Source organism: Ailuropoda melanoleuca, chromosome 13 (assembly GCF_002007445.2).
Source record: "Ailuropoda melanoleuca isolate Jingjing chromosome 13, ASM200744v2, whole genome shotgun sequence".
In the NCBI taxonomy this organism is placed as follows: domain Eukaryota; kingdom Metazoa; phylum Chordata; class Mammalia; order Carnivora; family Ursidae; genus Ailuropoda; species Ailuropoda melanoleuca.
Window position 1 is genome coordinate 22,762,141 of NC_048230.1, and position 21,839 is coordinate 22,783,979.

Genomic DNA, 21,839 nt, shown 5'->3' on the forward strand with positions numbered 1-21,839 from the left:
AACCAACCGCATTCACATCCGCAGGGAGTGATGGCTCCCCATTCCTGGCTAGGATCTCAGGAGGCACCCTCCCCCGCCCCCGCAGTCTATCTCCCAGACCTGCCGGAAGCCCTGGGGTGATGTACTCTCCCTCTGGGGGGGGGCGGGGGGCAGGATGGAGCTGGGAAGGAACAAGCCCTTTCAGACGAGTCCAAGAATGATGATTTCAGCAGTTGTTGTATTTTCTTCCTGGGTAAGAAGCGAGGAGAGAGTGAGGCAGGTGCCAAGTAAACGAGCTTGATCTTCTAAAACCCTGGATCCTGGCTCTGGCTCTGCCACTAAGTGGGTGGGCCTCTTCCCCTCCCTAGGCATCAGTTTCCCCATCTGTACAATGGAAGGTGAGAACTGAGGCTTTCCAGCATCTCTTCCTTTTAAAAGTCCATGGATCACTAAGGGGGAAATGTGTAGGTGACCATCCGATAACGTTTTTTCCCCCACTCTTGCATCCCACTCTTTTTCCTGCTTCAAAGGACCCTTTCCTTGCCCTTCTGAAGATGCTCCGCAATCTATAGACAACACCCCACAGAGCCTCCCTCCCTCTGATTTCTCTGCACATGGACAGGAGACACGAAGTCTCCCAGAACTGCCTTGGGGCTGCCCCCGGCCAGGCAGCTGGTCTCCTGTTTCCTAGCGATTCTTTGTGTCTGTGTTTCTTCCCAAGGACCTGGGGTCACAGTGCCAAGGAGACGGAATGAGAGGTGGGGGGGTCATCTTTTTTCCCTAGCTTCTGCCCATGTCTCCCTGCTCCAGGCTCTCTCCGGGGAGGTGGCAACATAATCCTCTGACCCCCAAGCTTGTCCCGCAGCTTCTCACTCCACTGTCTTCCCCTCTACGGAAGGAAAATGGGTCATGCTCAGCAAGGGCCGTATTGCCAACCTGGCCCTGCTGCTGCCTGATAGAGCCCAGCCCTCCCCCGCCAGATCTCATTAAGGGGTCGCCACTTATGCTTCCCAGCCGCCCCCCATCCATCTTTGGCCACGGATGACAGACTGGGCCCGGGGGCTGATGTCCGGCAGGTGACAGGGTTAATGGCAGAAGAGGGCAGAGGGCAGAGGCCAGCCAACTCACAGTGGCGGGAGGGCAGCCTGGGGAGGCCCTGGGTCCATTCCAGCTGGGCAGCCCCTCAAATTACAGCACCTGGGGGAGGGATGAGTCCCAGACCCATCCATCCCCAGGGAAGCAAGGTGGGCAGTGTCGGTCATCTTGGGAGCAGATGGTAGGAGGAGAGAATGTTAGCCTGGGAAGAAGAGGAGTGAAGAAGCCTGGGGTGGGGGGTCGGGGGGACAGGGCTGGAAAGAGAAGGGGAAAAAATCCCTATAGTATTAAGTAGATAGTATATAAAAAGCCACTATGTATGTGGGATCAGCGAGGACAATTACCTCTGGGATCCCTGGATGCTCTTTGGCAAGAAACACATATCTTGCTGATGTGTATGAAGCCAGGTGAGTGTTTTGGAGCTGGGGCCCGTCGTTCATTTTGCTTTCCCTCCTAGTATCCTGTTACAGTGGCCTGGCACTGTGGTTAGGAGCAAGGTTCCAGAGTCAAACAATGTGGGTCCAAATCTTGTTCAGATCCTCCCTGTGTGAGCCCAGGTAAGTTACTTAACCTCTCTGAGCCTGATTTTCTCCCTCTGTGCGATAAAGCTCTAGAAGCACTGGCTCCCAGGAGGATGCAATTACACGATGCGTGGACACAGCAGGTGGTCCGCTGTGCGCGTGAAGTCAAGGCCGGGTGCTCCTGGGAGGGGCAGCATTGTTGCACTCTTACATCACCTTTGCTGCTTCCCATCCAGCCCCAGGCTTTTCCCAGGCCTTCTGCCTCAGGACCTCCCCTCATCTGACCTCCAATATGCTCACGATCACATCCCCCCCCCACGCCTGCTCTACTCACTCCCAGAAAGCCACTGAATGCTGCCTTGGGGGCAGCCGCCCCCCTCACGGCTCCCAGAGAGGAGGCCCCGCAGTGGCAAGGGTTAGCCCCTCTGGGCCTTTGAAGCCTGCAAAGGGGAGGGGCTGCCCTGTGCTCCTGACCTGGGTGGGGGGACCAGGCTCAGCCCCCCACCTCCCACCGTGGGAGGAGAGCCAGGAACAATGGGCAGTGGAGGGCTGGCTCCAACGCTGGCCAGCTGGCAGTCAGGCGAGGGGGTGGGGTAGAGGTGGGAGCGTGCCCACCCCAAAGCTAGCAGAAAGTCCTTCAAGAGAGCTGACAGTGGCTGGGGTCTCCCCCGGGGGGGGGCCCTGGATATTGAGGGTATCCTCTGGAGAGGAAGAGAGGGATTGCTGCGATGTCACCTCCTGGACTGAAGTTGTCCAGAGCCCTCCCAGAGGGGTTGCAGGGAGCCCCTCCTCAGTGCCAAGGACCACCCCCCAAAGTGCACCCCAGTCTCAGGGTGGGGAAAGGAGCCAACGAGCACTGTTCTGCCTTCCTTCCAGAGCCTGGATGGAGTGGCTCCCCCGGGCGCTGATCGCCTCCATTAGGTCCTCAATCTTGCGAGGATAATGCATGGCCCAGGCTGGGCTCGGGGAGGAAGGCCCCACCGGCAGGGCGCTGGGAGGCAGGATGCAGGGGCCTGAGCAGAATACCAAGCAGCCAGCCTAGGCCTGAGGCTGTCCCTTGTGGCCAGCAAACCTGGGCTGGGCCGGGAAAGACATGGGGGGCCCGGCCCCACCCTCCACTACCTGTGGCCCCCTCTGTGCCCTCTTGCCAACTCCACCAACTCCCTACTGTGGCTGAACTCCCACAGCTTGTCTTTGGAAGATCTCACCTCCCCAAGGCCATCAGCCCTGTGTGGTGCCAGGGTCCTGGGTGGCAGGAGAAAGCAGCATCTGACCCACCCAACCAGACTAGAGTCCTGCTCGGCTCAGAGTGTCTGAGGACCACCTAGCCAGACCCAAAGAAAAAACGCCCTTGATGGGGGTGGGAAGACTCAGAACATAAGAATGTTCTCCCTTTCATTGTCTATCCACAACTGTCAAATGAAATCAACCATAATGCAGTCTTCCAAAGTGAGTATTGCTATGATGTGGCCATGCTCGTTGTTAAATTCAGTCCCATTTGGGATGTTGCTGTCTTTGGCAGCTGTTTTTTTTTTTTTTTTTTTTTGCAAAGCTTATTGAATGATAGTACTTAGCTCCCGAAGAGGGAGGGGACCCGAGACGGTTGTCCTGTTTTTGGCAGCTCTAATCTCAGTTCACCCCAGCCCAACCTTTTCTTTTGCCTTCTGTTGGGAAAGCCCTTTTACCACCATGTGTGTGAGAGCACTGTGTGGTTGACAGAGCCCTTGCACTACTGTGGGCACATCTGACTGCCCCCCACCCACCCGCACCGGGCCAGGTAGGAGGACAGGTTTTACTGCCCCTGGAAGGCAGTGTAGCCGAACAGTTGTGGGCTTGGGCCCTGGAGTCAGTCAAGACCACGTTGTCAACCAACATCCCTGCTTACCAGCTGTGTGACTGGGGCAAGCTTCTGCGTTTCTGGGAGCCTGAGTTTCCCTATCTACAAAATGGGGATTAAACTAATATTACCATATACATTGGTGAGGAGAATTTGTTAAAGGAGAAAAGCATTGAGCGCAATGCCTGGCACATCATAACTGCTTAAAAATGGCAAAGGGGAAAAGAATTCTTAAAAATCTCTATTTTGTAGGAGAAGAAAAGGAGGTCTCGGAAGGTAGGAGGTTGAGCTGGGTTATGGAACTAGAGGCACGTTCCAGCACTTTCTCCACCACGACACCCGACAGGCATAGCCCCCTACCCGGCCCCCCGCCCCACCTCTACTGGTTCCTTCTCACTCTCCTGCCTCATCCCCCAGCCTTGGCCCCCAGAGCTGGGGTATCAGCCGAGGCTCCAGCCTCTGAGATCTCCGTGCACGCAGAAGGCGGGTTCTCTTGAACTGTCGGGACCGGGTGGAGATGTTTGCAGTAATGGGAACGGCAATCAGAATTGATCAGAATTCAAAGTTCATAATTCACCAGTGATCAGACGTAGGGGAGGTGCTGGGACAGTTTATATTAAGAACTGTGCCATTAAAAACTAGTAAGTGATGTTCTCATAAAGCATGTGCTGTTTGGGGTCGTTGGGTTTATTTATTTATTTATTTCTCCCTTCAGGAGCAAACAGGGCCACAGAGGGAGAACATTAAATTATCTCTTGAAATGATTCCGGTAATAAGCCGGGCAGGTTAGGAGAGCTGTCGGCAGCTCCCGCCAGACCTCCCTCGACCTTTCTGAACTCCTATCTTTCACTTGGCCTTGTTTTATAAGAGGCCAATTACTCCCTTCTGGGTTAGCCGTGTCCCTTGTTTAGAGCTGCTGTCTATATGGGCTAAATGTGCGGTTTTTCATCAGCCAAGCAAGTAAGAGTGATCGTATATTATTCCTTGCCAGAAATCAGAACGTGCTGTGCGACATGGAAAAGAGAGGGGACTTGTAGGGACAAAAGCTTTGAATATTTGAAATAAGCACTGTTCAGGAAATCAGGCCCACAGAGACCCCACGATCACAATATCGATAATAATCACAGCTAACTTTTATGTTGCATGGACAACGAGCCAGGTTCCCTTCTGAGCGCTTTACGTGTGTGAACATACTGGATCTTCATAAGAACCCAGGGCACCGGATACTATCATCGTGTCCATCGTAGGCAGGAGGAAAGGGAGGTGTCCTTGCCGGGGGGCGGTGAAGCTGGGATTGAGTTCCAGCCATTCCGACTTTCCAGTCTGTGTTCCCACCGGCTACACTGCCTCGAATATTCTTCACTGGGGGTAGTGCCTTCCCGTCTTTAACTTTGAGATGGGGAGATGGGGATGCCCTGGCCTGAGCTAAGGAGATGTTTCCTGAAGCTTGGGAAACCCCCCCTGCCTGAGACAGTCACAGCGACGGTATCCTGAGTACTTGCCAGGAGACAGGCTCTACGCTCACAACCCTGTTCCGTGCATGACCTCACTTCCTACGCTCCCCACCGGTGAGGCTGGTGGTGTTATCTATCATTCCCACTCTGTGGATGAACATAGCAAGGCCCAGGGGTGTCTAGAAGCCGACCGCAGCAAGCAAGGACCCGAGTCTCACAACCAGGGCTGACTCCGCTTGCCCAGCTGCCCTAGAGCGGTTTCTCCCACTTCCCACGCCAGGATTTCTAGGATTCTAATACTCTGGGATCAGGTTTGGGCAAGCCCCGTTGCCAGGAGTTTAGCCCCTTTCCAAGATGCCCAGGTTTCCAGGGGGGTCCTAGGCCAGGCGACCCAGGCAGAGACAGGCACAGACAGGAAGGCACAGGGAGTCTTTCAATTTTACATTAAAAGAGAAGGCTCCCCTCCCCTCCCCTCCCCCCTGCCTCAGCAACCTTCCAATCACATCAGAGACCGGAGAAGGGGCCTGACCTCTGTCCTCGGGGGAGGTCAGCCGAGGTGACCCTGCCTGTGTGCAGGATCCCGTGAGAGAGGCCCAGCTGCAGGCCCCGGAGGGCTGGAAGCGCACCCGGAAACGGGCTCGGGGTCACCGAGGGCGGCGGGGCTGAGGGAGGGGCTTCCCTGGTCCTTTGTGAGCTGATGGGCAGGGGGAGATTAGTTCCACAGGCAGCCCCTGTGTCTCCAGAGAAAGGGGCTATTGTGGAGCAACTCAAAATATAGGGCACAGCCCCCCCCACCTCCCCTTTTATCGCCATGGAGATGGGGGGGTTAAGAGAGCAAAAGAAGAAGGGAAAATGCAAGGCAGGTGAAGCTGGGGGGAGGAGTGGGCAGGAGGAGGCGTCCGTGGAAGCAAGCAAAAGCCAGAGCCAGCAGGGAGAGCTCTGTGCCTTCCTCACCGGGGGGGGGGGGGGAGGGCTACAAGAGCAAAGAAGGCCTGGCCCACACCCCGGCAGCTGGCCCTATGACCCTGGAGGGTGAGGGGTCTGACCATCTGGGAGTAAACTGCAACATGGCCACATGGAAGGCAGCTGGTGAACAGCTGCTAGGCCTTGTCCTGCTTCGGGACACACCGAGTGCCCCAAACCAGTGAATCTCAGAGTCATGGACCCCATCTCCCAGTGACTACAGCGGCCCCACCAGATACCCAGCCAGCGTCCGCCCCAAGGTCCTCGGTGACGGTGACTTTCTCACCTGGGCCCTGGGGGCACCGCTGGTTGTCAGAAAGGGTGTCCTCACGTTAGGAAGAAACCTGTCTTCCTCTTAGCTCCACATGCAGGCCTAGGTGTGCTCTCTGGGGTGTGCCACAAAGCAGGCAGGCTCTCGGTAAATACCACGGAAAGAAAAGACAACAATCGGACACTTCTTGACTTGACATATTTGGGAAAAGCTGCTGAGAAGGTAATTTTGTTGGAAACACACTCCATAGTTTAAAAACTATCCAAAGCTGAGTGGAACTACTGGCAGGGAAGCGAATCCAGCCATTGCACACTGGGTGGGCAGCAGATGGGGCAGCTCGAGATGACAGGGTCCTGGGTGCCGCCCTGATGCCAACACACAAGGTTATGGACAGGGCCTTCGGCGCGTTTCAGCAAACTAGGCATTCGGTGACTACCCGGTCCAACGGGAAGAGATGGAGGCAGAGGCAGAATTCGACAGGCGGATTATGCCTGGTCTCTTCGGCTGTTTGGCTCTGCTCCGAACTAGAGAAACCCCCTCCATCCAACAGGACCCTCTTGAGAAGAGGGGTCGGTTCCTAGCGAGCTGGGAGAGGTCATGTGTGCTTATTAAATATATAGAAAGGAAGAGGCCTCCTTGTTTGAGGCCAGCAGCCCCCAGGCAGAAAGAGTCGTGGTCCCAGAGTTTGGAGAGATTCAAGGATTCAGGGCTGACCTGGGTCCTCCAATTAGCAAGCTTACAAATTCCAGCCTGACTCTGGGGAGCCCACCTGGCCCCCCAGCAAGGCTCTTCTTACCAAGGTGGGTCGGCCCTGAGGCTTCACGGGACAAGGAAGGTAAAAGAGGGACAGGAGGCGAACTCCACCATGGAGGGAGAACTTGGGGCTCTCTTGTTATCTTTTCGTTCCTCCCCCCGACCACACTGCCTGCGGAGGCCTGGGGCAGCGGGCCTGGGGCAGCGGGCCCCTTTGAACAGGGGCCGGGGGAGCGCCCCAGGCACCAGAGAGAAGCTGAGGCTTGTGGTCACGCTCACAAAGGCCACATCCTATGCTCAAGAGGAGTTGTTTCAAAATGCCGGGCCTCAGCAGATGTGGAAGACGGCCTTGCTTCTCGGGCGCAAGGGAACAAGGAGCTTAGTCCGAGGCTCCCGATTTGAGCCTCGCCAAAGCCTCAGCTGTCAGGCAAGGCGGGCGTACCTGCCGTTGCCTCTTCCCATTCAGCACCGGGGCTCCTGCCCAAATGCTCACGTCCAGATTGTATTTATGACTGTTTTAAGAAGGAGTGACAGAGCCTTTTAATATCCCTGACAGCCCGGGATGTTTTAATAGATGGCAGAGCTGGGCCACAGGAGTTAAGGAAAAGGAGCGGAGTCGCTGAGCGAGCTGTCAGGCCTGGTTTCTATGACAGACCCACTGATCCACTCTCTGACAAAATAAAATATAGGGCCGCGTCCCTCCTCGGCCCCGTCAGGCTGACAGACAGGCTGTCACCTTTGTCTGTCATCTTTCACCTCCTAATCGCTCAGGCTTGGGGGACCTGCATTTAACGGGGAGTCCCTACAGGATTTCCACCCCGCCTGCCTCCGGAGCAGCATCAGGCCTCTGCTTCAACTGCCCCGAGTTCCGGCTGGCGTTCTCCAATGTTCTCGATTTCAAGCTCAACTTTCCTATGTACGGAGTTCCGCCTCACTTGTTGCCTTTTGTGAGAGGTGGTTCTAGGTCTTACGGAATGGCTCGATCATCGCTCGTGGAAACAGATGGGCTGGGTGGTGGGATGGTTGCACCACAGTGTGGAAGTGTGGGGACGCCTGGGTGGCTCAGTCAGTTAAATGCCTGCCTGCCTTTGGCTCAGGTCATGATCCCAGGGTCCTGGGATCGAGTCCCGCATCGGACTCCTTGCTCAGTGGGGAGCCTGCTTCTCCCTCTCCCTCTTCCTGCTGCTCTCCTGCTTGTGCTCTCTCTCTCTGACAAATAAATAAAATCTTAAAAAAAAACCCGATGTGGAAGTATTTAGTGCCAATGAATTGTACGCTCGAAAAGGGTTAAAGTGGTCCACTGTGTGTTATGAGCTGGGTCACATTATCTAACCACGGATGGATGGAGTAGGAAACAAAGGGAGAGGCACTTTGGATCTCTGATCCCTTCTAGCTTGGGTGTCGCGCCGTGTGTACCTATAACCTGTATAACTGGTTGTCAGACTCTTCCCAGGTCTCTATGCCCATGACAACACCCTGCCCCCACCTCCCGCTTCCTTACCTCTTCCCCCCTTCCCTGGCTAATCAGCCTCAAGGTCAGTTTTGGAGTTGAACACCCAGAGTTTACTTACACATGCTTTTCTGGGACTGGCCTGACCAGGACTGTTGGTGGCTAAAGCCTCTTTGGTCCCATCTGTATGTCGTGGCAAGTGAGGCCTAAGGGATTCTCTTCCCTTTTTTTTGCGGCGGGGTGGCGGGGCGGGGGGGGGTGGGAGAAGGGCTGTATATCCCAACATATCATCACCTGTTCTTTCTGGAGTGACTGAAAACACCCCTGAAAGAGACCACGCAGTCCTCCTTCCCCACACATGCAGTTTATCTCCCCACCCCATTGGGGCTTCCTCCTTCCGACCCCACTGACAATGCCGACCATGCTGATGGCTAAGGGGCAGCACTCATGTTCCTCCCTCCCAGTCCCTAGGGCCACAGCTATGGACCAGAGCCTCCCTCCACCCTCGCAGGCCCTGGGCTCTGCGTTCGAGTCCTCTGCCAGGAGAGAGTTAAGGGCTTGGGTTTAATTTGCCCGTTAATCACAGTTAAAAGAAGTAATGAGCGTCTCCCCAAAGCCTGGGTGTTTCTCTGCAGATTAAGCAGCAATTTGCATAGCCCCTTTATTCATTCCCACCTTCCCCTGTGGGCGCCTTGTCCTTTTCGACACAGCCAAGCGCAGCCCGCTGCGGGAGCGCTTTGACAAATGGCCTTGCTGCACGTGGTTTGGGTGAGAGGGAGGGAGGGGCAGGCTGGGAGGGAGAGGGCAGCTCCCGACAGTAATGGATAGCTGGGCCGTTAAATAGTGCAGAACTTTTTATTAGACACACAGGAGAAGTTTAAATATTCAAACTGGTTTTCTTTGAAGCCTGGGGAATAAGAGGAGGGTGGCGGGCCGGGTAAGTAAGAGTTTACTCAGGGCCAGTTTACCCAAGGGGGGGGGCGCACATCAGCCGAGAGGAAGGGCACCCGGAGGACAGGCGGGTGTGCGGTCAGCTGTCACCTCGGCCTCCAGAGCCCTGGAGCAGGCCTGACACCCTCCTGCTGGGCCCCGGGATCTGCGGCAGGACGGCAACCTGGGGCCTGATCCCGCAGCAGCGGGGAGAGCAGCTTGCTGAGAGCCGTGTCTGAGCGGCTTTCAGTAGTGGGGGCTGACCTTGGCCTCACAGCAGACCCGGGTCTATGAAGCAATGGTGTCTCCAGGAGCATGGGACAACAGCCCTCTCCTCTGCTCTCCAGGAGAGCCCTCGACTGAACAGGGAGAGAGGGGAGAGGGAGCCCAGGAGAAGCTGAAGGCAGGCGCTCTCCCTGGAAAGCGTGTAGACGGGATTTTAGTCCATTTTAAAAGCCCTACTTAAACCCGGTTTTCTTCCCAGCTTCTAGGGCTCTGTGGAACTCTTCCTTTTGGCTAACTTGTGAGCCCCAGGGCTGTAATATTTTAAAGGTCAAAGTCACTTTCGAGATCATGAAGGCAACTGAAGTTCGGAGAAGTTGATTTTGAGATTCCAAAGGGGACACAAAAGTGAGCAAGACCCAGTCCCGATCCTCAGGCAGCTCAGTGTGGAGGGCAGAAGCAGGACCGCACTGTGACGCCGTGACCAGGGAAGGGCATCTCCACACGGCTTCGGGGCTGCGGGTGAGCACGAGGGGCTCCTCCTGTCAGGGCCTGGAAATGCCCACAGAGATGTATTTGGGCCTTATCTGAGTGGGGGCAGGAAGGCTATGAGGGTGCCGAGAAGAGGGCTGGGGACTGGGGACCCATGTGGGTTTGATGTCTCGGGCGGATGCCCAGGCTGGGAAGGATAGAGATCTGATTACCAAGGGCTGGTCTGCTACTCTAGGGGCTAAGGGAGCTAAGGGGGCGTCGGAGTTTCTAAACACAGGAATGATGGGGGTGACAAAGCAGGGGCTGGGCGCCTGCTGAGGGACGGAGAGGAAATATCAGAGAAGGATGGAGAGTGGCATGGAGAAGACAATGGGTTTGGTTCAGGACATGTTGGGATATCTGGGACACACAGAGCCAGGACCCAAACACAAGTTTCTGACCTCAGTCCAGGGGACTTCCGGTCCATCCCCTCTCATAACAGTGGCACTGGAGTCGGACTGGGCCAGGGTCCATCCGGGCGCTGCACACACTGGCCGTGGCTCCCTGCCCTGAGGCCGGTAGTGTCTCTGTCCTTGTTTTACAGGTAAAGGAAATGAGGCACAGAGAGGTCCAGGGACTTGCCCAAGATCACATGGTGGCAAGAACAGAGTCATGATGGGACCCAGGCATCCTGGATCTTTGCCTGGTTCCTTCCTAAGCGACTACCCTGATCAGATTTTGTATGTGTGTGTACAGGAGTGGAGACTGGGTGGCAGAAGTAAAAATCAGTGACAGCACAAGGGGGTGCAGATGAGGCGGCAGGGAAGAGCCACAGGACCTGTGTTTCTAGGGGGGAAACCGAAGCAACATCTGGGAATAAAGGAGGGAAAGAGAACGGAGAGCGGGGAGGGACATGCGAGTGAGCGAGCAGGACCCCACGGCCCCGCCACAGTTCGCTCCTGCTCCCGGAGGCCTGGGCCCTGCTCTCCTTTGGTCCTCAGTTCCAGGCCAGTTCTCCGAAGCAGAACGTTCTTTCAGCAGGTGAGATTTCCCGTGTGGATGACAGATAATCCCTGCCCACGCCGGCCACGGGGAGCTAGTTCTAGAAGCGTAGGACCCACAGCTCCTTGGCAAGCCCTTAGTGGGCAGCCAGAAGCCAGAGGGACAGTTGTCAGCACTCCACAAAGCTCATGGTCATGGCCAGCCGTCAGGGGCTGGGGAGCAAGGGACCCTACTTCTGTGGACTCTAACAAGAGCCGCGCTTTGAGCGGGCGTGGGAGCCTGTGTGGGAAGAAAGGCTTCATGTGGGCAGAGAGATGGTGATGGGGCTTGGGCAGCGGGATTTAGCCGCGGGGGCGGATCTAGGGAAACGGACTCTGCCTCTTTGTCCAAAGCAGGGTGACCAGTCAGCTGAGTGGTGAGAGCCTGAATCTTCTCTGGAAAAATGTGGCATAAAAGTGAACACGAGAGTAGGGTTACTCTTGGCAATACAATTCACATCAAACTAAGGGTAAATCTTGGCCCACCTCCTCCCCCTCTCCCAGAACACTTTTCTGCAGCCCCGGAAACCTGACTGCTCGAACTTGGTCTTCAAGCTCCACAAAGAGCCTCTCGCCATGCCCTTCCGGGAAGGCCAGTCAGACCGGGATGAAAGGCCCTTAACCGTTGCTTCACACACCGAAGCTAAGAGCTCATGCTCGTCCAGGAGCGCTGACTCCGGGCCGGGCACTGTTCTCAGACTTCTGCGCATGGTGACTCATGCGATCCTCACCACAGATTCTGTCAGGCTATCCAGAGAAAAGCAAGCAGGAACCCAACTGCAATCAGAGCGACGTGAGGGGAAATCTGGGAGCACATCTGGAGACGCAGAGCTGCTCTCCCGCAGTGTCAAAGCGCCCGGGTCCAGGGATCTTCAGCATCTCGGCGTGGGAGGAAACGTGGGCCCCAGGAAGTGAAGCCCAGGCCAGAGGCAACTGGAGCTCAAGGTTCTGGACAATGGGCCTAATGTTAGAGGGTTCAAGGCTTTTAAGAAACAACTGACATCAGTGGAGGGTAGGCCTTCATTTTGCCAGATAAGCAGTGGACCAGGCCTAAACCCTCGGAGAAAGAACAGTCCCCTAATCACACCGCTTAGCAAGGTGCCCCAAATCTGCTGAGAAAACCCTATCTAAATCCACTTCCCCTCCTGCAAAGATGGCCAAACCTCAGCCTGTAGGGCTTCCTGCCATCAGCGCAGGCAGAGCAGAGCAGCCGGGCAAGACGCTCTTCTGGAAGGGCAGGAGCAGGAACTTTGGAGGCCTGAGCCCAGCCCGCCATGGTCACATGGCCCACAGGGCTTCCCCCCCAGCTCGGTGCCTGGAAGCGGGGGCGTCCGCCTGTGTAGCAGCTGGTGATTGGACAGGGACACGGAACGGGCGAGGGTAGCATGCCTCGGTGAGCCGATGGCTGCCGCGAGAGGCAGGCCAGAAGACCAGCGGAGCCCGCAGCTGAACAGGTGCGGCAGGAGGTAGCAGCCACTGTCTCAGAGGGAAAGGGACTAAGAGACTTGGACAGCTCACGATGGCCGAGCGTCTTCACGGCGACGGAGGGCAGGCTGCAGCCCACCCGGTCCCCTTTACATCCATGGGCGCTAAGGACTGTTTTACCTCGATGTTCTACACCAACATTTTTCCTTTTCCAATTCCTAGACGAATTTCAGCCCCCAAAACCTCCAAAAGGAGGTGAACAGGCAAAGATTGGGGGGAAGCGATGGGCTGACATTAATTGATAGGAGCGGCTTCAAGCAGTTCATGCTGCCTTATCTCTCTCTCCTTTGGATAGCGTGTGTCCGCCGGAGTCCGCGGGGTCGGTGATTAATAGGGGCCATCACTCACTGTCCAGGACGGCTGAAAGGCAGCAGGGAGGGGGTGGCCCTCCCCAGAACTGAGATAACAAGCAGCAGGAATAATGAGTGGTGTCACTCCACTTTTCATTTTGATGGAAAGTCATTACGGGAGTCAACGCCAGCGACAAAGAGCCATGAATCAACTGCTCTGCTATGAAATTAAAATCGAATTGCCGGCCACCCCCAACCCCTACCCTTCCTGGGAAATGGGGATGGGTGGGTGGCTTGAGAGAGGGGTGCTATCCTGGGGTGGGCTCTGCCCAATCACAACGCAGGCAGTTATGGGTAGGAAGTGGACAGGCAGCTAGTGAGGGCGACAACTCCTGTCTCCACTTTGTTTATCAGACCCCTGGCTCCCCAGACCGCTTTCTCCCTCTGCCTGGAGGTAAGCTGTGATTAAAAGGAAAATACAGCTTTGCTGGCTCCAACAAGGCTGCCACTTGACTGGTCCCCTTGGGCTTCTGGGCTGAGTGGGGCTGTCTAGCCTGGTCATGGAGAGAAAGGGGCCCAGCCTACTCAGCTACCCCAGAACCCCTTGCAGAACCACTTGTAGATACTCACCTGGGGCCCTCCGTGTGACCAGAAGCAAAGGGGGGATGGCCCTACTGTGGAGCTTAACTGGAACGGCCAATGGCCTTGGGAGCACACGGGATCAAGAACCCCAGGCAAACAGGTGCACAGCCTTGACTCAAGGCCCGGAGAAGCAGAAACTGTCAGTAGTGAAGCAAGAGTCTCTTCCTTTTTTTATTAAGTCCAACTAGATGATGAGAAGGGCCAAAACTGAGGTTCTAGGCTGACAGGCCACAGGGCCAATCAAGACAGGCCCTTGCCAGAGAGCACAGCGAGTGTCAAGGTCACGTCTAGGGATGGCTCCCTCATGTGGCTTTCCATCCTCCAGTCGCCTGGTCTCTGGCCCTTCAGCCCTGGCTTCCCACCCTCCTTCCCGAAGGCTGTGAAGACGGGCAGGTAGAAACACGGAGACTGTCACAGAGAGGTTCCCATCAGGTTCACGGGGCGCCCATTGTACCTCTTGGAAATGTCAGCTTCAATCTGAAAGACAGTGACACCCAGTGGGCGGGAAGCAGAGACGCAGAGGTGCCTCTTTCTGGAGGGACGGCGTGGGGGGTCCTCCCCCACGCAGGCTTGCATTCCCCGTCTCACCAGCTTCTGCAGCTCCCTGGTCTTCTCCAGCAGCAGGTCCAGCTTGGGCTCCAGGGCCGCCTGCTCCCGAAGTGCTTCCTGCTGCTTCTGCACCATCAGCTCTTTCTTCAGGGCCAGCAGCTGGGACTGCTTCAGCTTCTGCTGGAGGAGCTCGGTCACGCGGTCCACATACCTGTGCGGGGCACTCGGGTAAGTGCGGGGTGCGGCGGAGGAACCCGTGCAGCCCCACGCACCTGCCGGGAAAGGGGAGGCTCAGGCAACCAAATCCCGAGCCGGCCTCTCGGCCCCCACACCCTGCACCCCCTCTCTGCGAGGCGCGTGGCTCCTGGTTCCCCTGTCCTACTTGGGAAGCAGAGCCTGCCTGCACACCTCAAACCACCTTGTCCGGCCCCAAGAGAACCCGTGACCCCAGCTGTGACAGAGCTGCTATGGGAGGCACAGAAGAGCGCTGCGGGGTCGTGGAGAAGGGGAACACAAGGAGTCGGGGCTGCTCAAGATGGCGGCCCCACGTCAGGGGGAAAGCCAGACCTTGGTGAGGCCAGGATCATAAACAGGTGTTGCATCCGAACACTGGTGAGCTGGCCGATCAGATCCTGCAGCGCCGACACCATGGTAACCATCTTCTCTTTGGTCTGGCCCTGCAGGATGGCTGGAGCCAGCTGGAACTGGCTCATGGACAAGATGTCCGCCTCCTCACTCATCTCCACGGCTCTCTGGGACAAGAAGATCTCGAGCTGAGGGCACAAGAGGATCTGGTTAGGCTAAGCCCTCAGACTGCTCAAAATGCAAGAATGAGATGTGAAGGCTGGACTCCAGGTGACGAGGGATTATTTCCTCTGAACACATTTCTTGCTAGAAACTTACCAACTACAATGTGAGAGCCTGAGGCAGCCTTCACGGCCACTCTTCCGTCCCCTCCTGCTGTCCCAGGCCCCCACCCCCAGCCCTGGATATGTCTCCTTCCTCCGTGCACGCGGCTCAGAAAACTAAGAACACAGAGATTCGATGGGTTCTCTCAGCCCCAGTGAAGGTATTTTCTCTCTGTGAGAGGAATGAGATTCAGGGAACAGGAATCCATGTTTGAGAAGCCTTGGACTAAGAAAGGGCTACAAGCATCTGGGAACCAGTCACATATCTTGTCACTCTTATTCTACCAGAGAAACGTGATCCCTTGGTCCTCCTCTGCCCTGGAGGCTAAGAGGGGCCTCTCTGGGCAGAAAGAGAAAGGAACAGGTAAGGACTATGAATTCCCCTCCACAAGGCCCTCGCCAGGCAGCAGGCCACTGGGAAGGGAACAGATGGAGATGAACACAAATGGGAAGGGTCCTCCCAGAGGATAGAGGTACCTCCATGAGCTCATCGATGAACTGATTCCGGGTCTCAGTGTATTCAAGAAGTGTCAGGGCATCTGGGCCCCTAGCAACACCTTCCGGAGCTGCCAGGAAGAGAGACGGAGGGGTGAAAAAGCTGCTGGGGACCAGAAAAAAAGACCCTCAAGTTTGAGATGGTTCTGGTGGGTTGATCTGGACACACCCATTGCACTAAAGCTACTTGCTGTCTCACCCCCGGGTGGGGGGAGGGTTACCCTCTTCCACACATCTCAGCCGGAATCAGACACTAGCACAGAGCTGGCTTCAGGGCCTGCAAAGGTTCCTTCAGCTCTGGCGGGCCACCAAGTTTCATCCTGCACCGCCCTCTAGCGGCTCACATTGCTGCTACATCCTCTCCGCTGCTGGGCGGGGGGTCAGGTCAGACCTCCAAGCCCACCAGCCCTCCTGGAATCTCCCACCAGAAAAGATGACCCATATTCGCTATCTCAAAAGTTGAGAGCTTCTAAACTTAACTTTAAGAACTTCTCTCCGTCCCCCTACTCTGACATCCAGATGTGTGAGCAGCCCGATCTTGGCAGTGCACTGTTTGTTTCTAGATATACGGACACCTCTGAGCACCCACTTCTGCCAGGGCTCCGGGGAGGGAGCACTTACCCTGGGTTCCGGCTTCCAGCACCGTGATCTGCAAAGCGGCATCGTCTCCCCAGTCTATCCCATCACCCCCAGCTTCCTGGGTGGAAAGCAAAGAACCCCAGCTGGGTTGCAAGAATGCTCCCCAGCAAAGGGAGCCGGCATAAGCCAAAGCCCTCGGTCAGTTCAATGCCTGCACATTTCAACGGCATGAGGGACGTGCAGCCCTGACGTCGGCAGCAAAGATGGCGGCGGGGGCCACATACCCCGCTACCCTCATCCCTGCTTGGAGAGTTACCACCTGCCTATCCCCCCACACCCTGCCCCCGGATACCGTGAGAAAAGGGCTTAAACCTCTGCTGTGTCCCTGTGGAAGCTCTGCCTCCCCCTGGACCACACCTGGTCTGAGGGCTATGGACTTCGAGCAACGTCTTTAAAGACAGACAACACTTAACCCTAAAGCAGAGATCACAGAAAGTCCTCAGAGTGACGGGCCGTGAGGGCTTCCTAACCTTTGAGTCCGATTCCAGGGAGATGCCCCAGTCAATTCCAGCAGCCTGGGCAGAGAGGCCAGAGTCAGTCCCTTCAGAAGCCACCTCCACTCCGAAGTCACCCCAGTCAATCTAGAAGGGGAAGGAGGTGTTAGTGCACAGAAAGTGGGTCAAAGAAAAGGGGTGTGCCTCCCCAGAGGCCTCAGCCCACCCTCTAGGGGGCACGAACACACCGTTTAAGTACAACGGCCCCCGGGCACCCCAAAGGACAGCCCATCTCCAGAGAGTTCATGGGACTGAAGGATTCCCAGTTCCAAGCCAGCCAGCTCTGCCGAGTCTCTTCAAGGCTCCTCTATACTCTGGCCTCAAGAAGGCTGGAAAAAAGGAGGAGGGCCTTCTGGGCCCTTCCTGCTCTAGTCTCTCTCACCCGAATCCCTCCTTCTTCCTTCTGGGGCTCTGAACTCGGGCAGAGGGGGAGCGGTGTGTGGGGACGACGAAGCGGCTCTCGCCAGGCTGTCTTACCGCGTCTTCTTCCAACTGCTCAGGCGGCTCCTCGAGGCGCGGCCGCTCCACCACGGACGGCTCCGTGCCCGTCCTCCACTCGTACACCGTGGAGTTGCCCCGCCTCTGCACGTACCGCAGCATCGGCAGCACCTGCTCTTCGGGGCTGCAACAGAGCGCCCGGCTGACCCTCGCGACGCCCCCGCGTGGAGCCCGCGCCTCCGCGCACACCGCCGAGGCTGCCACAGGCTCACGCGTGGAAACTAAAACTCAAATGGGATGTGGGAAAAACACAGGCGGGGAAGACAGAACAGCCGAGGAACACAGGCCAACCGTCCCCCTGCTGGAGGGACACGGCGGTCCTTTACCTTTCACACACGAAGCCCACACAGGCCTGGTACAGGTCGATGGCTTCGCCCAGGGCCTGAGCCCCTGCCCCGATCTCAGCCAGCTGACTCGGCAGGTCCTTCACCAGGGCCAGCAGCTCTCTTCGGACGTTGTCTCCCTACAGAGGATGGAAGAGGAGGCCTGAGACAGGAGCGGTGCGAAGCGGAGGCCCTGAAACGGAGGAGCTGGGCTCAGGCCCCCAGAGGCTCACCGTGACGCCGTACTGCTTGCACGAGTGGTAGAACTGCTCCCGCATCTCGGCTGCCCCCGCCTGCCCCTCCTCCTCCTTGCGACTGTATTCTTGCTGCAGCTGCTGGCACTTGGCGATCTGCTTCTTCAGCGAGGGGATCTCATAGTTGACATTCCGAACCAGGAGGCTAGAGAGTTCCACTGAAGAGGGCCCGAGAAATTCACCCCAGATGTCCACGCCACGAGGCAAGCATGCCCCTGGGACAGGCTTGGCCTCCCAGCTCCTCCCCTCCCAGACATGAAACCTCACACAGCCATTCAACCTCTCTGATCCAATCCTCCTCTCCAACACTGGGGCAAGAATATTTACCATGAGGTTTAAGAGACAGGATGCACACAAGACATGAGTATAATTCCTTGCATTTAGTAGATGCTCAGCTAAGTATGAACTATTATTATTAGGACTTTTAGGAAACATACCCGAAGTACAATGTGCCCTGTCATTACTCTCTCAGGCACCCGATGTGACCCCCGGATGACCCACGCCTCTTCTGCCCGGTGGAGAATAGGGGTGCAGAGAGAGTCAGTCACCAAGAGGTCAGCGGCGAAGGACCAAAACACACCTGCCTGGCCAGGCCCAGCTAATGCCGACTACCTGCCTAGTCTTCCTCCTCCTCCCAACACTCTTTGGGGGAATTTCTTTGCCCACCTGGCAAACATCTATACCCCAGCCTCTTCCCCCACACGGACTGTGGTTCCTGGAAGCCTAGTGTCTCAGAACTCGGGGAGTGGGTTGCCCCACAGACGCTGGGCCTCCCAGGCTGGGCAACTTTACCTAAGTAGGTGTTGTCCTTCTCATACAGGGCTACAATCTCCTGCCAATCCTGGGTAAGGACAGAAATAGAAGTGAGCTGGAATAGCACTCAGCAGCCACATCTCAGCGCAAGCCCCAAACAGGGGAAGCTCCCCCAGCCTTCACATCTCATCAGACACAGAGCCTTTGTCCTCCTTCATAACGCTGGCTGGACCACCCACTTCATTTTCAGAATGTGGCGCCAATGAGAGCTCCCCAAAGCAACAGGCCTGAAAATGTAAACCCAGGGGTAGGGTCTGCTTTTGGTATAAACTTTGGGGATGGAGAGAAAGCTCAGGAAATAGTCTGCGTAGGCATCTGCACTGGACCCTTAGTGAGACCAGAGGCTCCGATCCTGGAGACGGGACGTTTCCAGCTGCACATTACCAGCTTGGCCCACACTTGCCTTCATTCGCTGTGAAGAGTACCGGCCAAAAATATTTTTTGTGGAGGCTTCAGTGCCTTTGAGAAGGTCCACAATCCTTAGGCAGTGGAAGTAGTGAATGTCTGCAAAGCAAGGAACAGCAAAGACTTTGGGAATTATAGTGTCTTCCCCACCTACTCTGGGCACGTGGCTGACGGGTGAATGTGCTGAGAATTTTAGCATGCACAGCTCTCCCCTTCAGCGTGTTGTGCTGGAAAAAACCAGCATCTGTACCCCCCAAATAAATCTCTCTCTAGGGGTCAGCCCCACAGTTAAACAATAAGGGAGCAGCTCAGCTGATATACAGTTCTCCAGGGAAGAGGGGGCTCCAGTAATGTAACCCAGAGGCACTCACAGGATCCAGAGAGCAGCTGGGCGATCTCCTCGCTCTCTGGCATGTCCTGGATGGCAGCATTGATCTTCTCTCGGATGGTCAACACCAGACTCTGCCATTTCAGACTGCAGTGCCTTCTGTCCACCAGCCAGTCTACGTGAGAAACACCCAAATCACATGTTCCCATTCACGCAGCCAAAAGCCCATCACTAATTCAAGAGGAATAGGCTAAGACACCGGCTGAAAGTTGTATGCATATTGGTTAAGGTGTGGGGACCGTAGGAATAAAGGGGGGCTCAAAGGGACCCCTGGGGTTAAACGGACTCCATCGCAGAGTGACTTTGATAGAGCAACTGCCGCCACAGAGGGATAAAGAAAACCTTTAAATTGGTCCTGACATCAAAGTGCCACTTTTGACCACTCTAAATTCTCCATAATATTTTTGCTTCCATGGGTAATTATATCTTTCTTACTGACAAGAGGGTGCTTTTCAGCTTCCACTTCCTCAGGGCTGGGATTAACCATGACAATGGAAAATACAAGATGATTATGCCAAGTACCGGATGAATGAACAACTGCAAAGCCCCTAATACCCACAGCGCCCTAAGGACTAGATACCTCTGGTCTGCTCTCAACAGCGAAGTACCACCTGGCACCATGGGAATACCAACGTGACTGACCTCCCGGACTCTGCGCCCAGATCTGTGTTTTTAGCAGAGGGTGTGGGTGATGAGAGCCACACACGTTTCCTCAGTAGGAGAGAGCTAAGAGCTAGGCTTTGTGTTCAGATGGTCCGGGCTTCTACTTATCAACTTTTTAAAAAAGATTTATTTGAGAGAGAGAGAGAGGGAGAGTGCACGTGAGCGTGGGGGTGAGGGGCAGAGGAGAGAGAAACCCCTGCTGATATCAAGAGTCGGATGTTTCAACGACTGAGTCACCCAGGCATCCCCAGTTATCAACTTTCTTAAGCAAGTCCTTCAGCCATTCTGTGCATCAGTTTACCCACAAATAAAATGGGGATAATAAGATACTGAATACAAGAGGGAATGAAGGTAAAACACAGAGGACTGTGCCTGGCACACGGCAAGGACTCAATAAATCCTAGTAAAAATCTTCATTTTCACAACGTTAAGTGCCTAAAACAGCACCTGGTAGAGGATTCGACGAACGACTGTTATTTTCTTGGTCCTTTTCATGACCAATGACAAGCTCATACACCAAGAGTGCACCTGTGCTGAAGAACTGGGACAAATCTGAAATGACACTACAGAAGCTCCATTAAGTGGCCACTGCACAGAACTGACTACATGGTCCACAGTGGTGAATCCAGAACCTTGTCCTTGTTAATACACCTGCCAACTGCCAACCCACACTAGTTACCAGTTATACTCCCTCTGTTGTATTCCTCTAAAATCTACAGAAAGAAAAAATTCTGTAGATGTCACAAAACTAGAAGGGGATAAGGTAGTCAAGCAGATGTATCTCAATGATGAAACTAGCATCAAATCCATTAGTGCAATGAGCATTTTAGAATACAGGAGCTGTGCACTTGCCCTGGAAGGGTCATAATGAAGAGGTCCTAGCCTGGCTCTGAACTGAGAGGGATTTAGATCAGACACAGACAGCAGGGAGATGGCCTGGCCACTAAAAGGTCTTTATTCCCAATTGGGTCTCTGTCCCTCTTTCTCCTAAAATCAAGAGAAGATGGAAGCTTTTAAAAAGAAAGAAGGGGCGCCTGGGTGGCACAGCGGTTAAGCGTCTGCCTTCGGCTCAGGGCGTGATCCCGGCGTTATGGGATCGAGCCCCACATCAGGCTCCTCCGCTATGAGCCTGCTTCTTCCTCTCCCACTCACCCTGCTTGTGTTCCCTCTCTCACAGGCTGTCTCTATCTCTGTCGAATAAATAAATAAAATATTTAAAACAAAAAAAGAAAGGAGAAGAAGTTTTCTTCATAAAAAAGTGTAGACATTGGAACCTGACAGACTCAAGCTCCAATTTCATATCTGCCACTTAGTAGCTGACCGTCTTTAAAGTAAGCCATTACTCTGTGCCAGGATGATCTGACAGCACGTGTCATGAGTGGTATAAAGTAGAAGACGCAGGTCAAGTACAGACTCTATGTACGGTTCCTTCCCGCTCCTTCAAGGGTGGCAGGTGGGAGCATAGATGGCGGCGAGTGGTCAGCGCCTCAACAGGGGCCTTGGGGCGTCAGGGCTCCCAGCTGTTGGCGACAAGGGGCAAAGGGCAAGGCCTCCCCCTGACGGCCGGTTGTGCGGGGCGTCCCCTCCTACCGAGCAGCTTGCTGGTCTGGATGTCGATGGGCACGTGCTGATGGTCCTGGCGGGAAACACGGCGGGGAACACGGCGTGAGCGCGGGGAGGGGGCGTGCCACCCGCGCGCTCATTTCATGGGCCCAACCGCCACCCTGCAGGGCCAGAACGATGGGCCGGGACGATGGCCGCGCCCGGGAGGGAGGCCGGGGAAGCGGGCCAAGGACCAACGGGCTGAATTCAGTCCAAAGACCCCGGACAAGTGCCCCATTCCTCCCACCTCCTGTGCCCACACCTGCATCTTTCCTCCACTTCCGCTTCCGGCCGGCTACCCAGGCCCGCCCCACCTACAACCAATACTGCGCTGGTCTGGTTGAGCCTCAGTTTAGGCACGAACGGGCCTCCTCCAGCCACGTCGCCACCTTCCTCCGAGCCAAT

The 21,839-nt window shown here is 55.7% G+C and overlaps 1 protein-coding gene across 3 annotated transcripts; it reads right to left on the bottom strand.

Moving 5' to 3' along the window:
* Positions 1-13,556: 13,556 nt before the first annotated feature.
* On the bottom strand, positions 13,557-21,839 carry CDK5RAP3 (CDK5 regulatory subunit associated protein 3). 3 transcript variants are annotated; one of them, XM_019797099.2, is made up of 14 exons: positions 21,682-21,795; positions 21,423-21,468; positions 19,153-19,284; positions 18,780-18,880; positions 18,356-18,404; positions 17,543-17,721; positions 17,313-17,449; positions 16,966-17,110; positions 16,465-16,575; positions 15,977-16,052; positions 15,338-15,426; positions 14,520-14,725; positions 13,992-14,163; positions 13,557-13,880 (listed from the first exon to the last, which is right to left on the bottom strand). In XM_019797099.2, the coding sequence occupies exons 1-14, from the start codon at positions 21,700-21,702 to the stop codon at positions 13,815-13,817; spliced, it is 1,530 nt and encodes a 509-aa protein (XP_019652658.1). In that variant the 5' UTR covers positions 21,703-21,795; the 3' UTR covers positions 13,557-13,814. The 3 variants fall into 3 exon arrangements, with proteins under 3 accessions (XP_019652658.1, XP_011220110.1, XP_034496590.1); XM_011221808.3 differs by having other exon boundaries at positions 13,815-13,880; positions 21,697-21,839; XM_034640699.1 differs by lacking the exons at positions 21,423-21,468; positions 21,682-21,795 and adding an exon at positions 21,176-21,397 and having other exon boundaries at positions 13,815-13,880.

What these genes read in the sequence shown, in the direction of transcription:
- CDK5RAP3 (XM_019797099.2), bottom strand. Translation starts at nt 21,702, where the DNA reads ATGCAGGTGTGGGCACAGGAG. An exon ending in GAAGGACAACACCTACTTAG is followed by an intron (nt 17,722 to 18,355) that starts GTAAAGTTGCCC and finishes GGCCCTCTTCAG; the next exon opens with TGGAACTCTCTAGCCTCCTG. An exon ending in GCAAGCAGTACGGCGTCACG is followed by an intron (nt 17,450 to 17,542) that starts GTGAGCCTCTGG and finishes CATCCTCTGTAG; the next exon opens with GGAGACAACGTCCGAAGAGA.